This window comes from Schistocerca piceifrons, chromosome 11, assembly GCF_021461385.2.
Source record: "Schistocerca piceifrons isolate TAMUIC-IGC-003096 chromosome 11, iqSchPice1.1, whole genome shotgun sequence".
Lineage (NCBI taxonomy): Eukaryota > Metazoa > Arthropoda > Insecta > Orthoptera > Acrididae > Schistocerca > Schistocerca piceifrons.
In genome coordinates this window covers 136,057,795-136,078,109 of record NC_060148.1, presented here as the reverse complement: position 1 = coordinate 136,078,109, position 20,315 = coordinate 136,057,795, and the positions used below count along the sequence as shown (strand labels likewise).

The 20,315-nt window shown below is 38.1% G+C and overlaps 1 protein-coding gene across 5 annotated transcripts; it reads right to left on the bottom strand.

The window, feature by feature from the left end:
* Positions 1–958: 958 nt before the first annotated feature.
* Positions 959–19,438, bottom strand: LOC124720480. 5 transcript variants are annotated; one of them, XM_047245839.1, is made up of 4 exons: positions 19,304–19,438; positions 16,719–16,805; positions 10,236–10,298; positions 959–1,297 (listed from the first exon to the last, which is right to left on the bottom strand). In XM_047245839.1, the coding sequence occupies exons 2-4, from the start codon at positions 16,785–16,787 to the stop codon at positions 1,121–1,123; spliced, it is 309 nt and encodes a 102-aa protein (XP_047101795.1). In that variant the 5' UTR covers positions 16,788–16,805; positions 19,304–19,438; the 3' UTR covers positions 959–1,120. The 5 variants fall into 5 exon arrangements, 4 of the variants coding, with proteins under 4 accessions (XP_047101795.1, XP_047101797.1, XP_047101798.1 ...); XM_047245841.1 differs by having other exon boundaries at positions 19,359–19,431; XM_047245842.1 differs by lacking the exon at positions 19,304–19,438 and adding an exon at positions 19,088–19,297.
* Positions 19,439–20,315: the final 877 nt, after the last annotated feature.

The following is a 20,315-nucleotide window of genomic DNA, read 5'->3' as shown; positions in this document are numbered from 1 at the left end:
GAAGAACATGTCAGACTAGGCCACACACAAAAATTAGCCAAAGCAAAATACAGCATAAATGAAAAACACACCTTCAATTTCTTAAACACAAAGGTACAGTGCCAAGCATCTGGCTTCTGGGAAAGCATTATCCAAAAATCCATAGAAATAAGGTTTCACAACAATCTGGTCAACAAAGATGAGGGATCTCAACTTGGCGCAGCACGGAACTCTGCGATAGCGGCAGTCCATCGGGAGCTTACCCGTCAATGTCCTCCGCCAGGGACGTAGACAGAATGCATACACCGAGAACCAAACATGGCTGCCAAGGGCGACTGTCATCATCACTGTGTGCCCGCCACTGGTCCACCGCAGCTACCCAAGGTCTAGTAGTGGGGTCCGACCGCACATATAAATACCCGCTCTCCACCAATCTCGACACTTTGCCAGAAGATGGGTAGTATGACAATTCCTGAAACGTTGCGAGATATCAACACTACCATGCAGCTGAAGACCTGAGAAACCTTAATCAGCATTAAATTTAGTACACTATGGTGATAATGTGTGAAATTCCATATTCATTTAATTCACTATCACTGTAATGTGCTAAATTTAATGCTGCTTACAAGAATTCTTGCTATCACAATGTTTTCTCTTTGCAAGCAATTTGCGATAAGCAATGTTCCATTACACTGTAAATTTATGTCATGCGTGCTGGATAAACCCATTGTCTTTACGCAGAGCAAACATAATTCCAATAATTCAGTATGTTTTTCATTAAATACTTCAGAGAAAAGAAATAGTATGACAAATACCATACTTATCTGATAATATACTGCTTACAGTTGATTGCTTTACCTCTTACATCTTTTCTATTACAGAACTGTGACACAGACAAATTGACACCTGCTGCAAAGAAGTCTTCTTTGGTACATTTGTTCCAAGAACGAATTTGAGACATTTATTATTTATATGTACAATAAAATTACCATGTGTTACAGTTAATAAACTTATGTTTCCTACAAGTTTCATTCAAATACCATTACACACAACAGAACAATATACCTACAGTCAATTGAAACACTATAAAAATTCTGGAGAAGTGCTCATATCCTAAGTTTTAATGATTCATCATTTATGATCACTGGAATTTACTGCACCCAATGCATTTCATGATATTCATACAGTACTTCATGCACAATGCATCACTGATGTGAAAACTTACATCGTGCTCAATGCCATCTAAATCCTGTTTCAGTTCTAGGTCTTGCTTTATAAGAAGACTAGGCATTACAATCCTTGGTGGATCTTGAAGAAACTGAAAAAAGAAAGAATGGCATATTCAAAGCTTCTGTTCTTGTGCTTGTGTTACACATCAAGTGGGGCTACAAAGCTATTGGTCACATGTATTCACTTACTGGCATTAGGTAACAAGAAAATGTGTCACATTAAATTAGATTTACTTTCATTCCAATTGATTCATACTGAGGAGGTACTACAGAATGTAGGAAATGTCAGAAAAACATGACGAACATTTGAAATCAAAGTTCTGTTTACTTTGGAGGTAGACACATCAGATATCAACCAAACAGAAATTATTTCATCCTTGCCAAGCAGCTACTACTACTACTACTACTACTACTACTCTCTCTCTCTCTCTCTCTCTCTCTCTCTCTCTCTCTCTGTCCCCCCTCCCCCTCTGAATGTGCCAAGGTGAAGGCTCCAATAAGAACATTTTTTGATTTTATGATGATCTCAGCTCCCTATTTTCTGACCTATGTTATTCAGTGGAAGATGATAGGGTACCTCTGCAAAGCCAATGAGGGCACTATGGTCAAGAAGAAACTAAGCAACTAGCAGGTTATATGCAGAATGCATTTTTTAGGTCAGAAAACCACCTGTAAAGACAATAAGCAGGTAAATGCAGGTCTAAGTGTGGGTCACCAAATTTTGGTACTGAGGAAAATACATGTCTAATGTCACAAAAACTAATGCAAACCTGAAGTAAAAGTAAAGCTTTCAACAACCTGGAGTTAGTTATTAACACCTTAGTGCTCTGTTAGACATTGTCTTACTGGATGTGGTACACCACTGGCTTCCTCCAACTTTTGAACTCACTGACACAGTAAGTTACATGAGGACCTAGAGCTTCACAATGGAATGGAAACTGTCATTTTCCACATAGACAATTTCCATGTGAAAAAGTGACAGATGATGCCTGGGATGGAACCCAGAACACTTCAATTTGTAGCCTCACACCCATTCAATAAGCAATCCTCTTTCTCTTAGAAAAGTGTATATGCATTCAAGACAAGATCAAGAGTTTCATTAACTAACAGTGGCATTGTACACAACACTGGAAGGAAAACTAGAAATAATTAGCTACAAAATCAGATATTCCATGCCAAGGACCCACTAGAAATATGCACCACAGAACACAGGCAGTAATACATTATCATGAAAAATCAGTACTGGACAATGAGATAAATCTGCATTTATGTCATTGCATGTTACAGAAATTTGCAATCTGCATGCAGGTAAGTATCAAATGTGAGGAAAAAATAATTTTGAAGTGTCAAATGTGATGTGGAAAAAGTAACTATTTGAGTTCCAACATCCACCCACCATAGTACATTAAGGCTTAAGAAATTGTCTGGTAAATATTGTATACAAATCAAAATCCTCTATCATACTGCAGTGACAGGATATATATATATACTTGTCAGCTACATAATTGAAGATGCATGAATTCAAACAGTGAAAAAGATTTGGAGGAAAATTACATGAATAAAGTACAACATGACATGAGGTTGACCAAATATAGACAACATGAGCCATGCTGTCCATCCATTTCATTGAAGAGATTCAGAGAATCCATGGAAAATGTAGATCTAAATTTCGAGAGGACAATCTGAACTCTCTCATCTCAAAATCATGTCCTGTGACATTAGCACAGGTGTGAAAAAAAAAATTCCTGTGAAAATCTACGGCACATGTTTTCCCAAAATTAGCCTGTGTAACTGTTTAGAAAAACCACACAACAGGAAAACATTTATTCTGTTAGTAATAGATATGCCCAAAATAATAAATTCTCTAAATACAGAGATTGGAACATGAGCACTGGACTACTGAAGCATCACAGATTGCTACTGTTAAAAACAAACTCTGGAAGACAGGAACATACTTCTGCCTAACAAACCTGATAAAGTGATCAGACATGACATAACAGCCAACACACCCAGCATGGGGAATGTTGTGGAATACAGTGAGGACCTGCAAATGTTAACAACTTTACATAGTTACAAGACAGCAGATATCTGTACAGCAAATTCAAATGAAGCTAAATCCCCTGAATCCCCATGGCCAATCAAAAGTTGAACATATGAGAACCACCAAGACAGCTTATATAAGAAGCCTTCCATTAATTTATAAGCAACATCATATCTCGCAAAACATGAAACAAAAAACGAAAACCCCAGAACTTCTGAACAAAAATGTTAGAAAAGGGATCAAAGACATCTCTACAGTTGATAGTTGATGATGCAGATTGTAGCAGAACAGAAGACAGTAACAGAAAAGACATAATTACAATGCTTTGCCTTAGAAATTTTCTCCACTAAAGAACATAAAAATGCATTTCACATTTCTTCTACAGCACAGATACTAAAATTACAGACACATAATTGACTAAAGTGGGGACAGGAGAGAGAAGGAAAAACCAAACTTTTTCTACACAATTGACCATTAGACATGAAGGGGCAGCCATCAGATGAAATAAAACAAGTGGATGTTGCAGGATCACCTCTGGCAATGGAACTGTTATTTTATGGAACAGTGGCATTTCATGGGAATAAAAAGATGCACAGGTCATTTCAGGTTGTAAGAAGAGGCACAGCAAACATGTTTGGAGCTAAAGACCTAAACAGCAGATAATTTTGTTCTCCTATATGATTTTGGAAAGAAAAGTTCCTCTGCATGAATAAAATTGAATCCTACAGTCATTCATGAAGTAAAATTGACTGCTCGATTCACTCACTGTTCTGCTCAATGCAATCAGCCAATACAATTTTGAATACTGGGTGATTTAAGCTAATCAGAAACATTCACATAGTGATCTAGTGACTGTCTAATATTAGAGATTTGTCTAACAACAGATGTAAAAATTTAGTTTGGCTGCACTGATAAGTTATACCTGGATTTCTTGCATTTTATGGGCTGCCACCTTAACCATTATGGACACATCTCTGTGACTATAAGAACTTGACTGAAAAGGGTATCTTTCAGATCATCCTTTTCAATTTCCTTCAGACTTACAGTATTTGGAGTTTAGTGCTGGAGCATCAATTTCCTAAACCAGCAATAGGCAGTAACCAAACTAAAAAAATTTGACTTTGAATATCAGAAGACTTCTGAGTGCTGCCTACTACAAAACATTTCCTATTTATTAACATAATTGCTGGTAATTGGAAGAATAGCATAAAAGTGCCTTAATGAAAAAGTTGCTGGTTCAGATCTCCTAGTAGGAACTACTACTTTTTAAAAAATTCCATGTCTACTAACCAACTGCAAATTTAACAAATACTGAATTGTAATGGTTTGGTAAAAATTACATATTTTTTCATCATTCAACATATTACAACAAAAATTTCGATACATTCATGCGAGATTTATTTATTTTCAATTTGATGCTCTCCATTTTTGTACCAAAATGTAATTTTTTAACAATACTCACATTTTCATGTAACTTTTAACTAAAAATAACTATTAGAGAAGTATGACTCAGCATGAATTACAATTACGATTTGTTTTACATATGGAATTTACATAAAACTAAAAGAACTGGTAGCACTTAGTGTGATCTGAACCACCAATTTTATGATTATTATAATATTATCCTATGCACTCAGCTACAGACAACTATACATTTTTTACACTTGCCACCACTCACAAATCACCCAATTGCAAAATGCATTTCTTGTTTCTACTTTTATGGAAAACAGTATCATACTGCTTTACCAAATAATTGGCTGGCAACTGACCTTCAAATCCTGAACCTAAGACGAAAATCTATGAGGACACACAAGTGAAATCCCTTGGCAGCCCTGGAGGCATGCTTGGTTATGCTAATTGTTTAAGTAACTGATCCTGAAACTAGGAGTTACGGCCTCAAATCTGAGACCAAGCAACAGTTTTCATCTGTTGCTTTGTATGTGTACCAATGCAGTCTCACAGAATTTTTATTTATCTTCATGTAGATAATGAAGTAATATATCTGCTAGAACTATTGCTCCTGCTCAAAGACAGCACTTTAAACAATAGTTCACACCCCCACCCCAAGTGAACCATGGACACTGCCAAGGCATGGTTGCTTGCATGTCAACAACATTGGAAACAGTGTTAGGTGCAAACACAAATAAGTATTATCTGAGGAGATATCAAACTTAGACATGGATCCTCAAGAAGGGCAAAATACTTTTCAGCAGTTGCAGTGGCAATGGTCTGGATTATCAACTGACCTGGCCTTGTAGCATTAACCAACTTCATGTGCCAATAATGCAAATGGCTGAGAGCAATGTGAAACTGTAGCTCTCTTTGTTTTTCTTCTCAAGAGCACGCAGCTCTACTGCACGAAATTATCTTAGGCAAAATATTCAGGAGGTAAAATAGTCCCCCATTCAGATCTCCAGGCAGAGTCGACTCAGGAGGATGTTATCAGAAAAGCAGGCCAGGCAGTCTATATGTCTGAGTGTGGAGTATTACATATCTTAGTAGGATAAGCATATATCACTAGGGGTAAGGGAGATATTGCCTACAGGAAAACTAAAGAGACCTTTAGGGAAAAGAGAAGCACTTGGACAAATATCGAAAGCTCAGATGGAAAACCAGTTCCAAGCAAAGAAGAGAAAGCAGAAAGGTGGAAGAATTATATAGAGGTCTATAGAAGGGTGATATACTGGAGGGCAATATCATGGAAATAGAACAGGATGTAGATGAAGATGAAATGGTAGAAATGATATTGCATGACAAATTTGACAAAGCAGTGAGAGATGCGAGTCGAAACAAGGCCCTGAAAGTTTACAACATTCCATTACAACTACTGATAGCCTCCGAAAGGCCAGCCCTGACAGACCTCTACCATGTGGTGAGTAGGATGTAGGAGATAGGTGAAATACCCTCAGACTTCAAGAAGAATATAATAATTCCAATCACAAAGAAAGCAGGTGTTGACAGACATGAAAATAACCAGTTTGGTAAGTCATGGGTGCACATTACTAACACAAATACATTACAGATGAATGGAAAAACTGGTAAAAGCTGACCTTGGAAAAAAATCAGTTTGGATTCCATAGAAATGTTTGAAAACATGAGGCAATACTGACTCTACAACTTGTCTTGCAACACAGATTAAGGAAAGGCAAACCTATATTTCTAGCATTTGCAGACTTTAAGAATCCTTTCCACAATGTTAACTTGATTACTCTCTCCCAAATTCTGAATGTTGCAGGGATCAAACACAGGGAATGAAAGGCTATTTACAATTTGTACAGTAACCAGATGGCAGATATAAAGAGTCGAGGGGCATGAAAGGGAAAGAGCAGTTGGGAAGGGTGTGAGACAGGGTTGTAGCCTATCCCTGATGGTATCAAATCTGTATACTGAGCAAGCAGCGAGGAAAAAGAAAAGAAAAATTTGGAGCAGAAATTAAAATCCATGGACAAGAAATAAGAACTTTGAGGTTTGCCAACAACATTTTAATTATGTCAGAGACAGTGAAGTATCTGGAAGAACAGTTGAACAGAAGGAACAGTGTCTTGAAACGAGAATATAAGATGAACATCAACAAAAGCAAAATGAGGATAATGGAATGTAGTCGAATTAAATCAGTGATGCCGAGGGATTTATATTAGGAAATGAGACACAAAGTAGTATATGAGTTTTCCTATTTGGGTTGCAAAATAACATGATGGTCAATGTACACAGGATATAAAATTTAGGGTGGCAATGGCAAGTAAAGCTTTTCTCGAGAAGACAAATTTGTTAACATCGAGTATAGTTTTAAATGTTGGAAATCTTTTCTGTAAGTATTTGTTTGGAGTGTAGTCTTGTATGGAAGTGGATGACACGGACAACAAACAGTTTAAACAAGAAGACAATAGAAGCAAACATCAAACAATGGAAAATCCAGGATGGAATGTGACAATACCAGAGAAGAAAAGATTCACACAATTAAGGCTTTCAGCCATTAAGGCCTTTGTCAGCAGTAGACACTCATTCGCACACAGTCTCAGAGAGCTGACAGCACAGCTTGGCAGTGTGGTCTCAGCTCCCTGCACTTGTGTGTGTGTGTGTGTGTGTGTGTGTGTGTGTGTGTGTGTGTGTGTGTGTAAGAGAATAGAAGCTTTTGAAATGTGGTGCTACGGAGGAACGGTGAAGATTAGATAGGTAGATCATGTAACTAATGAGGAGGTACTGAATAGAATCGGGGAGATGAGGAATTTGTGGCACGACTTGACTAGAAGAAGGTATCTGTTGGTAGGACATGTTCTGAGGCATCAATGGATCCCCCATTTAGTACAGGAGGGTTGTGTGGAGGGTAAAAGTCAGAGAGAGAGAGACCAAGAGATGAATACACTAAGCAAAATCAGAAAGATGTAGAGTGCAGTATGTACTTTGAGATGAAGAAGCTTGCAGAGGATAGGGTAGTATGGAGAGCTATATGAAACCAGTCTCTGAACTGACAACGACGACGACGACAACAGCCTAGGAAGGTTAGAGACTTTAAAAAGGAAAAATTTATAGGTTGTATTCAGTTGTAGTAAGAGCTGAAGTGCAGTGGCAGAAAGGACAAGACTTCTGGTCAGGTCAGTACAGGATTATGTACAAAAAAAAAAAAATAGGAGTCGTGCAGGGAGAGCCGTAGTAATGAGCAAGAAAATAGGAACATGAGTAAGCTATTATTAACAGCAATGTAGGCATGAAGGAAATACAACAGTGGTAGAAATTTGTATGGCAACCAGACCAGCAGAAGAATGGAATAGGAAAAAGTTTGATGAGTAATTATTCAATAGCTAAGGAAGATGAAAGCCAATTCTAGAAGGTAATGAAATTCAATAGTAGGAACAGGATGCACAATAGTTACGAGAACATTCAATGGCATAAATGACTGTAAGGGGGAAGCTGCCTGGTAGAATTTTGCACATTGCATGAATTAGTCACTGCAAACACTTGTTTCAAGTATCATGAAAGAAGCTTGTGTATGTGGAAGGTTTCAAGCAGATTATGTTATGTCAAAAACAAAGATTTCAAAACAGGATTGTAAACTACAAAACATTTCCAGTGATAGATGTGGACTCTGGCTAGAGTTGTTTTTATTAACTGCAGAGTAATGTTGTTGAAATGGTAAAAGTAGAATTTAAGTACATGGGATTTGGGTAAGTTGAATGAACCAAAAATCATTGATAGTTTGAAAATGAGCATTAGGCAACAAGTGATAAATAGAGGGTAATTATACACTGGGTGATGAATAGGCAGCTTTGAGATGAAACAGTGAAGGCAGGAGGAAACATAGGTAAAAAGTAAGGCCTAAGACAAATACCTTAACAACTCATGAGATGCTGAATTTAACTGATGAGAAGAGAAAATACAAACATGTGGCTATTAAAACAGACAAAAGGGAATACAGACATTACTGGAATGATGTTAACAGAACATGCAATTGGCTAAACAAGAATGGCTGTAAGGCAAAGGTGAACAAACTTGCTCCAGAAAAGGGAAAGGAAGTAGTTTTAGACAAGACTGGAGATATTATGATATGGCCAGAATTTGATAAAACACTGAAAGAGCAAAGTTAACAAGGCCATTGCAATAGATGACATTCCCTCAGAATTATTGGGATACTTGGGAAAGCCATCCATGACAAAATTATTCCACTTTTGTGCAAGATACGAGATAGCTGACAAAGTTATACATCAACCAGAATGTAATAATTCAAATTCGAAGAAAGGCAGGTGTGAATACTATCGGACCACACCATCAGATTAATATATCATGCTTGCAAGATTGGAAAAGCTTTTAGAGGGTTAACCTTATGTAAGATCACTTTGGGTACCAGGAACACGTAACACAAGGCAATACTGATACTATGGCTTACCTTAGACGAGTTAAAGAAAGACAAAATTGTGTTTACAGCTTTTGCAGATTTACTGAAATGCTTTTGAGAATGTGGAGTTGACTGCACTCTTTGGAATTTGGACAGCAGCAGAATAAATAGACTGGAAGCCCAAGTTTGTTTGCAACTTTCACAGAAACCAGACTCCAGTTTTAAGAGCTGAAAGACATGAAAGGGAAGCATTGAGTAGGAAATGAGACAGGCTTGTAGCCTACATCTGATATGCACTCTGTACAAGGAAGACATGAAGGAAATCTGAAGATAAAGGAAACTGTGTGTTTACCAATGACAGTGTAATTCTATCAACAAAACCAGCATCTAGAAATTGTCAATTAAGGGATGTGTGGGAGGTAAAAGCTGGAAGAGTAAAATTGTATAGTATTACTAGAAGAGATTGTACGACAAACATCAATAAAAGCAATAGAATCTAGCTGAAATAGATCAGTCAATGTTAAATTTCAACTAGAAAATGAGACACTAAAAGTAGCAGACAACTTTTGCTATTTGGGCACCAAAGTATCTGACAATGGCTGAAGTAAGAAAGAAATAAAGTGAAGACTAGGAATATCAAGGAACATGTGCCTAATAAAGAGGACTGTTCACACCTAATATAAATGTAAGTGTTAGGAAGTATTTTCTGAAGATATTTGCAGTGCAGCCCTGTATGGAAGTCAAACATAAATGATAGGAAATTCAGACAAGATGAGAATGGAAGCATCTGGAATGTGCTACAGAAGAATGCTGAAGATCTGATGGGTAGATGAAACAAATGAGGGAGGATCATAGGGGCCAATTTCACTAACACGAAGGACCTGTTAATAGCACAAATTCTGAGGTATCTAAGGATAGTCAATTTGGTAATGGAGGGATATGTGAGGGTAAAAAGTGTAGAGGGAGACTATGGCATGAAGACAAGAAGCAAGTTCGAATGAATGTAGTAGGTGACAGTCATCAGAGATTAAGATGTTTATAGAGGGGTAGACTAACATGGACAAGTGCATCAAGCCAATCTATATTATATTCACCAAACATGAGCCGTAACATAACACTGCTTAATTTCATACAGTCACACAAATTCTAGACCTACCTGTTGGTTCACTTCCTCATCCAATTCTTCTTTTACTTTCATGGTAGATGTGTGTAACTGAACCTGTGGTGAATAGTAATAAAATATCTGCAAGGAGTTCTTTTAAGAAGACAATTTTAGATATATTACAAAAAGTATCACATATTGTAAGTCTATGACACTTTCAAAGAATAAATGACTCATTCTTTTCAGAGAGTGGCCTTCTCAGTGACAGTCAGTAAGGTGCCTTTCAATGGTAATGATCGAAAAGTTATATGAATGATCAGTGACAACATATTTGAAAATTTATTATCATCTTGCACTTCATTTTCCTATGCTGCTATTTTCAATCATATTTCCTACTTCCATAATCTTTATTTACTTATCATTAACTATTTTATATGAAATATGAAATGCGCATCATATAAAAAAAAACAGTAGTGTAATGAAATCAGTGGGTACAACTAGCATCTTTAATATTAAAATCAACAATACCCATATCATACAACTAATTGCAACATGAATTTTCTATCAGCCAATCACACAGTTTTATTTTGAAATATTAAAATGATGTGGATGAAGCAGGGAGGGAATAGTAAGTGAGATGTTTGAGGCCATTTACTTACTGAGAGTTTCCTGTTCTTGCTAGCCTATGACTTCGATGTGGATTTTTGCATTACTTACAGTATCTTGTTTGTAAACTGCTTTCTGGGAACACATTCTTTAACATTCTCCCTGATGCCAACAGCAGAGTCATAGAGATATCAAAAACTGTTAGTATTTTAAGCCTGGTAAACAAAATACAGACGGCACTGTATGTTCCACCTAGCATATCACACGGACCTTTTTTTTGTTACTGATAAGGGAATTCACACATATCTGAACGAAACACTCCTCTCAGTTTACACTCGAGGTAGAACAATCTTGAGGACTTTTATTGCAGATTTGGTTGGTGTGTTTTTTCCAGTTCACTTTCCCATGAACATTAAATCTGGCATGTTTACTTTCTATACTGACTTGCAGACAAATACAATGAAACAGTACTAAAAAATTGAGGTTCTGGACAAAGCACTTCTGAAATAGAGAACACACACACACACGCACACACACACACACACACACACACACACACACACACACACACGGCCACTGTCTCCAGGAACTGGGAATGACCATCTGCTTTTGGTATGAGCAACCATCTGTTAGGGTGGGTTGTGAGATATGAGGAGGCACAGGGCAGCGAGAGAGGGATAGCAGTGTAAAAGTGGGACGAGGGGTCGGGGAAGATAATGTGTTCTCTGTGATAGCATTCAAGGATGTGGCAGAGGCAGTATGAGTTGCTGAAGGTAGTTTTGGGAAGCTGTACTGTGGGAGGGGAAGGGGAGGAGAGTAATTGAGAAAGGGAAAATAGTAATTGCACTGGGAGGAAAGAAGGGTGTGTGTGTGTGTGTGTGTGTGTGTGTGTGTGTGTGTGTGTGTGTGTGTGTGTGTGTGTGTGTGTGTGTGTGTGTATGGTGCTGAAGTGAGAGCAAGGAAAGGGGATATGGGTAGAGGACATGGACTAGCATAGGCTGAGTCTAGAGAGGTTACAGGAAATAATATGTTGTGTTAGAAGATAGAATCCAGTTGGAGCCAGCTGTGAAGCAGTTACTGAAGTGAACCACATCATGCTGGGGGCACTTCCAGCAAGTGGGTGGTCCAGCTTTCTTGGCCACACTTTGGCAATGGTCACTCCTGCAGACAGAGCGATTTAGTTGTCATGCCTATGTAGGATACAGCACAGTGGCTGCAGGCACGTAGTTGCCAATCACAAGGTTGCTTTCACAGGTAGCCCTTCCTTTGTGTTGGAGATGTCTGACATGGCTGCAGGAAACATGCATGTCCTGCATGTAGCTCTGTTTCAGGGATATGAGACATGAGGCAAGAGGAAAGAAGCAGGGCTGGAGTAGCGATGGGCAAGAATATTTTATCAGTTCAATTGGAGACAAAACAACTGTGGGAAGGATGGAGAGATTATTCCTCATTTCAAGGCATGAGAGGTAGGGTAAATCCCAGCAGAAAATGTGATTCAGTTGCTTCAGTCATGGGTAGTACTGACTTGCAAGGAGAGTGCTACTCTAGGGGTATGTGGGAGATGGGGGTCGACCAAAGTGTCCTATCCCACCCGTCGGCTTCAACCCATGACTTAAGGCTACTGTGTTGTGTGACATCATGGCAGTGTGGAATTTAGTTTGTGAGAGTGGCATATTTGTAGGTGTTTTGATGTGATCGGTGGTGCTCTCTGGTGGTGTGTTCATGTGTTGTGTGTTGGGTGATGTTTTTGGTTTAGTTTGCATGTGTGCCTTGTTTATATGTGGTGTATTGTTGCGGTTGGTGGTCCTCTCTGGTGGTGTGTTTATGAGTAGCGTGTTACGTGGCGTATGATGTTCATTTGCGTGGTAGCATTGCACGTGTGTGGTATTGGTAGTGACTGTGCTTTCAGCGGAATATTTTTCCGGGAGTTAACTATTTTGGTTTTGTTATGTCAATGTTACTTTTTTTTGATTGGTGTGTGTGAATTTTGGTAAAATGCTTTTTTTATGTCTTTGGTAGGTATGGATATGACTGGCAGGGTCAACAGTTTTCGGTTGTCGGCGATGATGGGGGACAGTGCGTTGTCTCTAATAAAATTTCTTCAACTATTCGGATTTTTGGATGAAATCTTGAAGTGTTCAGTGTGTTGCGAAGAAATGCGGCTTACTAAACTTCTGGCATCTCTGATCAGGGATGGCTACATGTGGAGGTGTCTTAAGGATAACAGGTGAAGGGAAATGTTTGATTCCAATTCGTGCGATCGGGAGCTGCTGTTGAGCTATGTAGATCAAGCTAAGTGTCCAATTCCACTGTATATTGTGTTTAGTGGAATTTGAGTAGTTTTGTGCCGTCGTTTTTTTTTCGTCGTTTAGTATGGTGGTGTGCGTCTAAGTTTGTTCATATTTATTTTGTCTCCACCCAAAAACCCCCAATTTCCCACGCTTGTCCCATTCGTTTCCTTAGGTTTTTGTGGAACGTGTGTGTTGGTTTTTAATTGTATTTTCGTGTTAGTGGTCATGTTTATGTAATGACATCATAGGTGCCATATTGTAGTCTTAGTGTATGTTCGTTTCCGCCATATTTGTGACGTCATGGGCCAAAGCAGATGGGTGGAATCTGATGCTTCTGTATTTGTGGCTGACAAGACAAGGCATGGGAATTCCGTTTCTGGGAAAAGGCTGTAAAGGAAATTTTAGGCTGTGCACACCTCAGTGTGACCCTTAGCATTTCCTTCAAACCACATTGTTTCCCAATATTGTTAGCTGGTGGAGTCTCCTTACATTTCCTTTCCCCGTAACACTCTGCATCAGAAAAAGTCTACCTTGCACACCTACAAATTCTTTCAGCACCACCACTACCAGAACCACTAGTGGTAGCAACTGCAGTAGTAGAACTACTGCCAGTATTAACTTTTGCTAATTGCTAATTGAGACACCCAAATCATTGTAATACTATTTGCCATATTACAACTTAGTTTCAGAAAAATATGATATAAAACGGGAAACCATGGTCCAATTTAATAGAGGGTCTGATGGACTTAATCAGATCAGGTTCAATAAACAAACCAATAAGATCACAAAAATGTCATCAACGAATCTTGATCTGGTGAACGCTTTGTGATTCTGGGTGGTTAGTAAGGAACCCTCTAGGTGGCCTATGAATAAATTTGCAGAACATGGTGACATACAGTTGGCCTTTGATGTACTGCAGGTTTGTTTGTAGGCAATCCCTTCAATAGAGAAGTAATTGTGTGTGAGAATGTAGTTGGTCATGGCAACCAGGAATGGGCTATAGGTTAGTAGACAGTCAGACACTGGGGAAGGTACTGTTCAGTGACAAAGTCATGTGTGTTGGGGGATGTGATCATAGAGGGTGACAGCACTTCCCTAAATTGTACAAAATGGAAACTCTTCCTACAACATATCACTCATCCCCATAACCCCCAATAGCGTGAATGTTCACTAGTCTGTATGCTCCGCCCCACCTATTCCCTACCCTGCTCTCATTCTAGCACTGAGCAGTGCACGCACTTACCCCACAACTCTCTCCCTCCCCACCCCCCATACAGCTTCCCAACACCGCACCTAGAAGCCCTATTCTGTCACCCTATGTCCTTGACCAATCCCACAGGCAGCACAGCATCACCTCCACCCCTACCCTGCTATTCCTCACTTCTCACCCCACAGCACCTCTTTACGCCACCAGTCACGCCAACAGATTTCTGCTTGCATTAGACGTATTCATGCTCTAGTGTTGTTCTGTACTTCATATGAATGACACTGTCCAATAGCTTAAATATTTAGCAGTCAATTGATTCTACCTACCTGGAACCAAAGGCCTCCTCAATGTGTTGAGTACAAATGTATCCTTTATATATCATTATTCTATCCTGACATTTTCTGTGTTTGATTTTACTTTCTCTGTTCTTTAGAAAATGTAACTGAGGCACCTGAGTTGTCGGCAACTGAGTTTTGCTTTTCACCGTTGGACTAGTTCAGATACAACCTCACATGAAAAGCTGGAACAGCGACTGCTCAGTCACACAGCTTTGAGCTAATGGAAAAACAGATAGATTTACAATACAGATGTAACACATGATATGAAAGTGCATTGTAGTCGTCACTTCTGTAGTTGTTCCAAAAAGAAGTGATAAGAAGACTGGAACACCAAAGGCATGTGTGCTAAATCTGCGATGACTTGCCTTTACCAACTGCTTACATTTTGAGATCAATGCTAGACCTACAGTACCACTAGAAGAATGAACATCCTGAATATGAGCAAGACACTACACACACCAAGTTCATAGAAACAAAAGTAAGTGAGAAATTCGTTTTCTTCTTTTGGGGTGGGGGAGGGGGAGGAAGGTCCTACTTGACGCAGACTTTGGCAGTCGACACTAACAAAAACCTGTCAAGGCTACTTTCATAATGTGACATTGTCTAGCATGGGTTTACATTTGTGTGTTCACTGCTTCTAGATAAACTTTCAAGATGAATGATTCAGAGAAAAGATATCTTTATAGGGTCAGAAGTGTTTTGATCTAGCTACAAAAACACTAATTACAGCACTTTGATGAAGAAAGAAATGAACAATATATTTTCAAAACAAGTTCAATGAGGAGAGAATTATCCGTAGAATGTTGATAGCCACACACTGGCAACTTCAAATCCTGCTGATCTCAGAAATACTGAATCAATAAGTGAGCTCTAACAGTAGCTTAAGCATGTTTTAATTTGCCAAAAGCTGACAGTGACATTCTGCTATAATTACTTCTTTTGAGCACCAAATCCGTAGGCATATGTTGTGTGTTACAGATGTGTCATATTTGAGCCCACACAGTTTAACTCTGTGATTATACTAACATTGAAGTAATTTATGTGTTACCAAATATTTAGAGTGGTAATGTGAAAATCTACTGCTTAAAGAGAATTGCAAACATTCTGTAGTTAAAACTGTAACACTCCTTTACTCTTTTAGTATCAGCATTACCACCATTTCCTTCTTAGGGTTGTAAATTACACTACCAACTGCTCATTCATTTAATAGTATTTAAACTCCTCAAAGGATTTCAACAACAGCTCTTTGTCACCAACCACTTCCCTATATTTAATAGATTCTGAATACCTACCCCCAAATCAAAAACTGATCAAGAACAGTAATATTGCTAACAAGAACATTGAGTGCATAAAACCAATTAGATGAGCAATAGCAAAAATAATACACCAGGAAAACAATATTGTAGGTCATGAGTTTAGAGTTCTCCATCAGGCACCATGACAAATTGACTGCCAACTATTGTCTTTGCAATAAATCCACACATATATATATCCCCTCTTGTCTGAGAAAGCAACTATGGTCAACTTAAAAACTGACCACAAACAGAGCATCTGATCAATTCATCCAGCAAGCCATACAACTGATCTACAATACCACCTGAATCATCTGCACTCTAGCAAGTAAAGTCCTACTCATATATTACTTTATCATATCCATTAATAATACCACTTTCTAAGAAAGGAACAAATCTAGACAGTAACAACACACCAAACTAAATCTCAAAGTAGAAAATTAATTTGCAACAAGTGATTGCAAACACCACAATAGTTCAAGAACATGTGACAATTTCCTAGTAGACAACAATCCTGTAATCATTAACTACTGGCATGCCAACATCACACTAACAATAAGCTACAGAAATTTTAAAACAAATTAAATATTGGAGAGCAGCATTATATACTACAAGATACCAATCCATTGCAAATATGTTGCACAGCCAAGAGTCACAACTTCATTTGGTCAAAAATCAAAACCAACAGCCAGTACCAAATATTTCATCTGACAAACAACAGGTAAGGTAATCTGCTTGTTTACACACCACATTGCACAAAGAAAGTAATGAAACAATGGTAAAAAATACAAGAAGCTATTTACCAAGGAGTCTGGTTCAGCATATACTTCATTCTTCTCTTTCTTCAGCCAACTAGTTCCCTTGGAGTCCATGAGTGCTCTCCTAATCCACTGAAAAACAAGAAAGCAAAAGTTATATTGTTTAAATTGTTACTATTCAACATAGTGCACAGGCAACATTTTATGGCTGCAGCAAATGAGTCAATGCATATTACAAATTTAAAACTGGCTGAGGTACAAAGAACCTGATAGATTTACAACTTGCTGGTTATAAGGACTCTGAAGCCTCACTGTCATTAATGGAAAACAACTCAATTTGACAGAAAACAAAAACCACACACAATGGAAACAAATGACTTACAGTTACTGCTGTTACTTAGTAGCATTTGCTTGTGGTATACAATCCTATTCTGAATACGGTAGCTGACATAGCTTGCTTTTTCCACATAAATTTCTAAGTGTCATGTGAAGCAACTAAGATAAAGTGAATTTACCAAACAAATCTATTTACTGTAGACAATTTTATGTATGAAGAATAAAAGATTAAATGAGTCTCGAGCTATATCTAAGCCTGTCAATGTATCCTGCAAATTCCTTAAAATATAGAATAATGTAAGAGGTTTATAATTAGGTTCTTAGCAACGTATGCGACAGAAAAGAATTATTTCTCAATCATACTGGCTGCACTTTCAATCAATCTATAAACCCATATATGCTCATAGTATGCAGAAAAGCAGAACATGAAAATCCACCCACACAGACAGAACTTTCTTCTTTTTCAGTCAGTTTAGTATGTATTTTTAGCAACTGTTTCCTTATACAGTCATTTATATTGAACATTATCAACTCAATATAGAGCAATGCTGCTGAAGCCTCACTGTCATTAATGGAAAACAACTCAATTTGACAGAAAACAAAAACCACACACAATGGAAACAAATGACTTACAGTTACTGCTGTTACTTAGTAGCATTTGCTTGTGGTATACAATCCTATTCTGAATACGGTAGCTGACATAGCTTGCTTTTTCCACATAAATTTCTAAGTGTCATGTGAAGCAACTAAGATAAAGTGAATTTACCAAACAAATCTATTTACTGTAGACAATTTTATGTATGAAGAATAAAAGATTAAATGAGTCTCGAGCTATATCTAAGCCTGTCAATGTATCCTGCAAATTCCTTAAAATATAGAATAATGTAAGAGGTTTATAATTAGGTTCTTAGCAACGTATGCGACAGAAAAGAATTATTTCTCAATCATACTGGCTGCACTTTCAATCAATCTATAAACCCATATATGCTCATAGTATGCAGAAAAGCAGAACATGAAAATCCACCCACACAGACAGAACTTTCTTCTTTTTCAGTCAGTTTAGTATGTATTTTTAGCAACTGTTTCCTTATACAGTCATTTATATTGAACATTATCAACTCAATATAGAGCAATGCTGCAATCTTTACCCAGTCATTAAAAAACACACACTGCTGCCTGAACGTTGCATGGAAAAATAAATAAATGACTGTCAAGATTTAACACCGATTAAATTCCTCTAAGAAGACTTGGTGAAATTACTTTCTCATAAGCGTACCCATGACAATGTTCTGTGGTTTTGGGATACTTTTGTTGATGGCAATTACACATACCCATTAGGCCTTACAGAGTCAATTACATTTCCCATATCCTTCCATAGATTGAAACGTGCACATTACTACAAACAACAGTTAACACTATTTACTAAACTATGGAGCACATAGGCACATTGAAAATCCATGGAAAACGCAACACAATGAATTCCCTCTACAGCATTCACTTTCATACCAAGATAACCAATCCCTGATACTCTGTGTTAATGTGTGCTAACGAATCTGATGTATCGGCAGTATAACTGTTTGCGCTACAACCCGGGCGAACTACAGATTACAGTGAACTTTTACTGTCCCTGTTCCTTCCTTCACAAATATTGTTACCGAACTTCGCATGCACAACACAAGTAAATATAACAATATGAATGCAGCGGGCGTGTGAACTTCATGAGGGCCTTTTTTCGTCGATCACCAAGTATTTCACATTGACCTGCACTTTCTCTAACCACCACATATAGACACATTTCCGGTAATTACAGACAACACATCAAAATTTCTGGCGGTTCTTTTGCTAAATCACGGGAAACATTTAGCAATTTTATCGGACAGAACGAAAACAGCAAGCATATTACATACCAACACGTCGATCTGGTATTTTTCGTAATTGCCGAACAGCACAGGTACGTAATGTGCACTAATATGTTTGTCTAAACACTAGTCACCTCCTGCTCGCAATGCGGAAACATAAGCTCACTGAAAATAACAAGTGTTTGGTTCTGATACACATAACCTGAAATAATTACTTACGAAATTCTAAGGCTATCTCAAACCATAACCAGAGGCGCCAAAGATGATGCAAGAATTAAATGTAGAACAAACTTATCATTCAAATGTGCCCAATAAATGAAATTAAACCGATGTAATAACTATACGAACAGTTACTATAGCATCACTACAAGGCATTGGCAAACTACTTCATTCGAGGCAGTTAGCTGTAATGATAATTAAGTATTGAGTTAGTACCACACTCAATATGCGTCTTTCCGTGATTTCCTGTCTCCACCATCAAATCACTTACATATTACACAGAAAACGCAACATAATACCGTACAAACGCATGACACAAACTACTAAACTCTACAGCCATCTGCTGCTGTGGTCAAAGTCAATAAATGCGGAAGAAAGAACGTACCACGGAGGTCGTTCCAACATTCTTGGAATCAGAGCTGCATATCTGCTAGGAAAAAAATTAAAGTCGTTTGTTGGTTAATTTGGGGGAGGAGACCAAACAGTGAGGTCATCGGTTCCGTTGCCTTCTCTGAAAACTAACTAGAACAGACGGTTAGGAACCTCACTCATGATGAAAATATATTGTTTCTAACGGCAACAAATAGACCTGACCTCTTTGAGGATGTCCACATCAGTGAACTTGATATGGTTGTGACAGCAAATGACTAACAGAGTACAAAGACTAACTGAAACAAACACACACACATATATATATATATATATATATATATATATATATATATGTGTGTGTGTGTGTGTGTGTGTGTGTGTGTGTATTCAGTAAAGTAGATAAAAAAATTAGTAGTGTCGTATCTCAATGAGGAACTGAAAGTTTAAGCACAGGGCAGCAGTATGTAGAGGAACGCTGGCTCAAGTTTAAAAGAATTGTTGAGCATGCACTGGACAGATATGGGGTCTAGTGCAGCAGGGGATACAACCCGTCGGCTTTGGACAAGGACGTCACAAGCCGCCAGAGAGCAGTTTACCATTTTCGCTTTTGCTGTTATGTTTCAGTTTCGTTTTTTTACTGATTGCTTAATAAAGTGGATCTGTTTATTCTATCTCGTGAGATTTTTTTTTTAAAGCCAAAAAACACTTATCAGCCACTGAAGGGAGCTACAACACTAAGAAGAATCGCTTCTCGATTGGCCACTTGTGACGTCGTTGTCCAAAGCCGACGGGTTGTATCCCCTGCTGCACTAGTCCCCAGATATGTACCCAGTAGAACAGTTCATAATGGGAGGCA

Coding starts and splice junctions, on each gene's coding strand:
- LOC124720480 (XM_047245839.1), bottom strand. CDS start 16,787: ATGGACTCCAAGGGAACTAGTTGGCTGAAGAAAGAGAAGAATGAAGTA. Junction 10,299..16,718: donor ATGCTGAACCAGACTCCTTG/GTAAATAGCTTC, acceptor TATTCACCACAG/GTTCAGTTACACACATCTAC. Junction 1,298..10,235: donor ATGAGGAAGTGAACCAACAG/GTAGGTCTAGAA, acceptor TTCTTTTTTCAG/TTTCTTCAAGATCCACCAAG.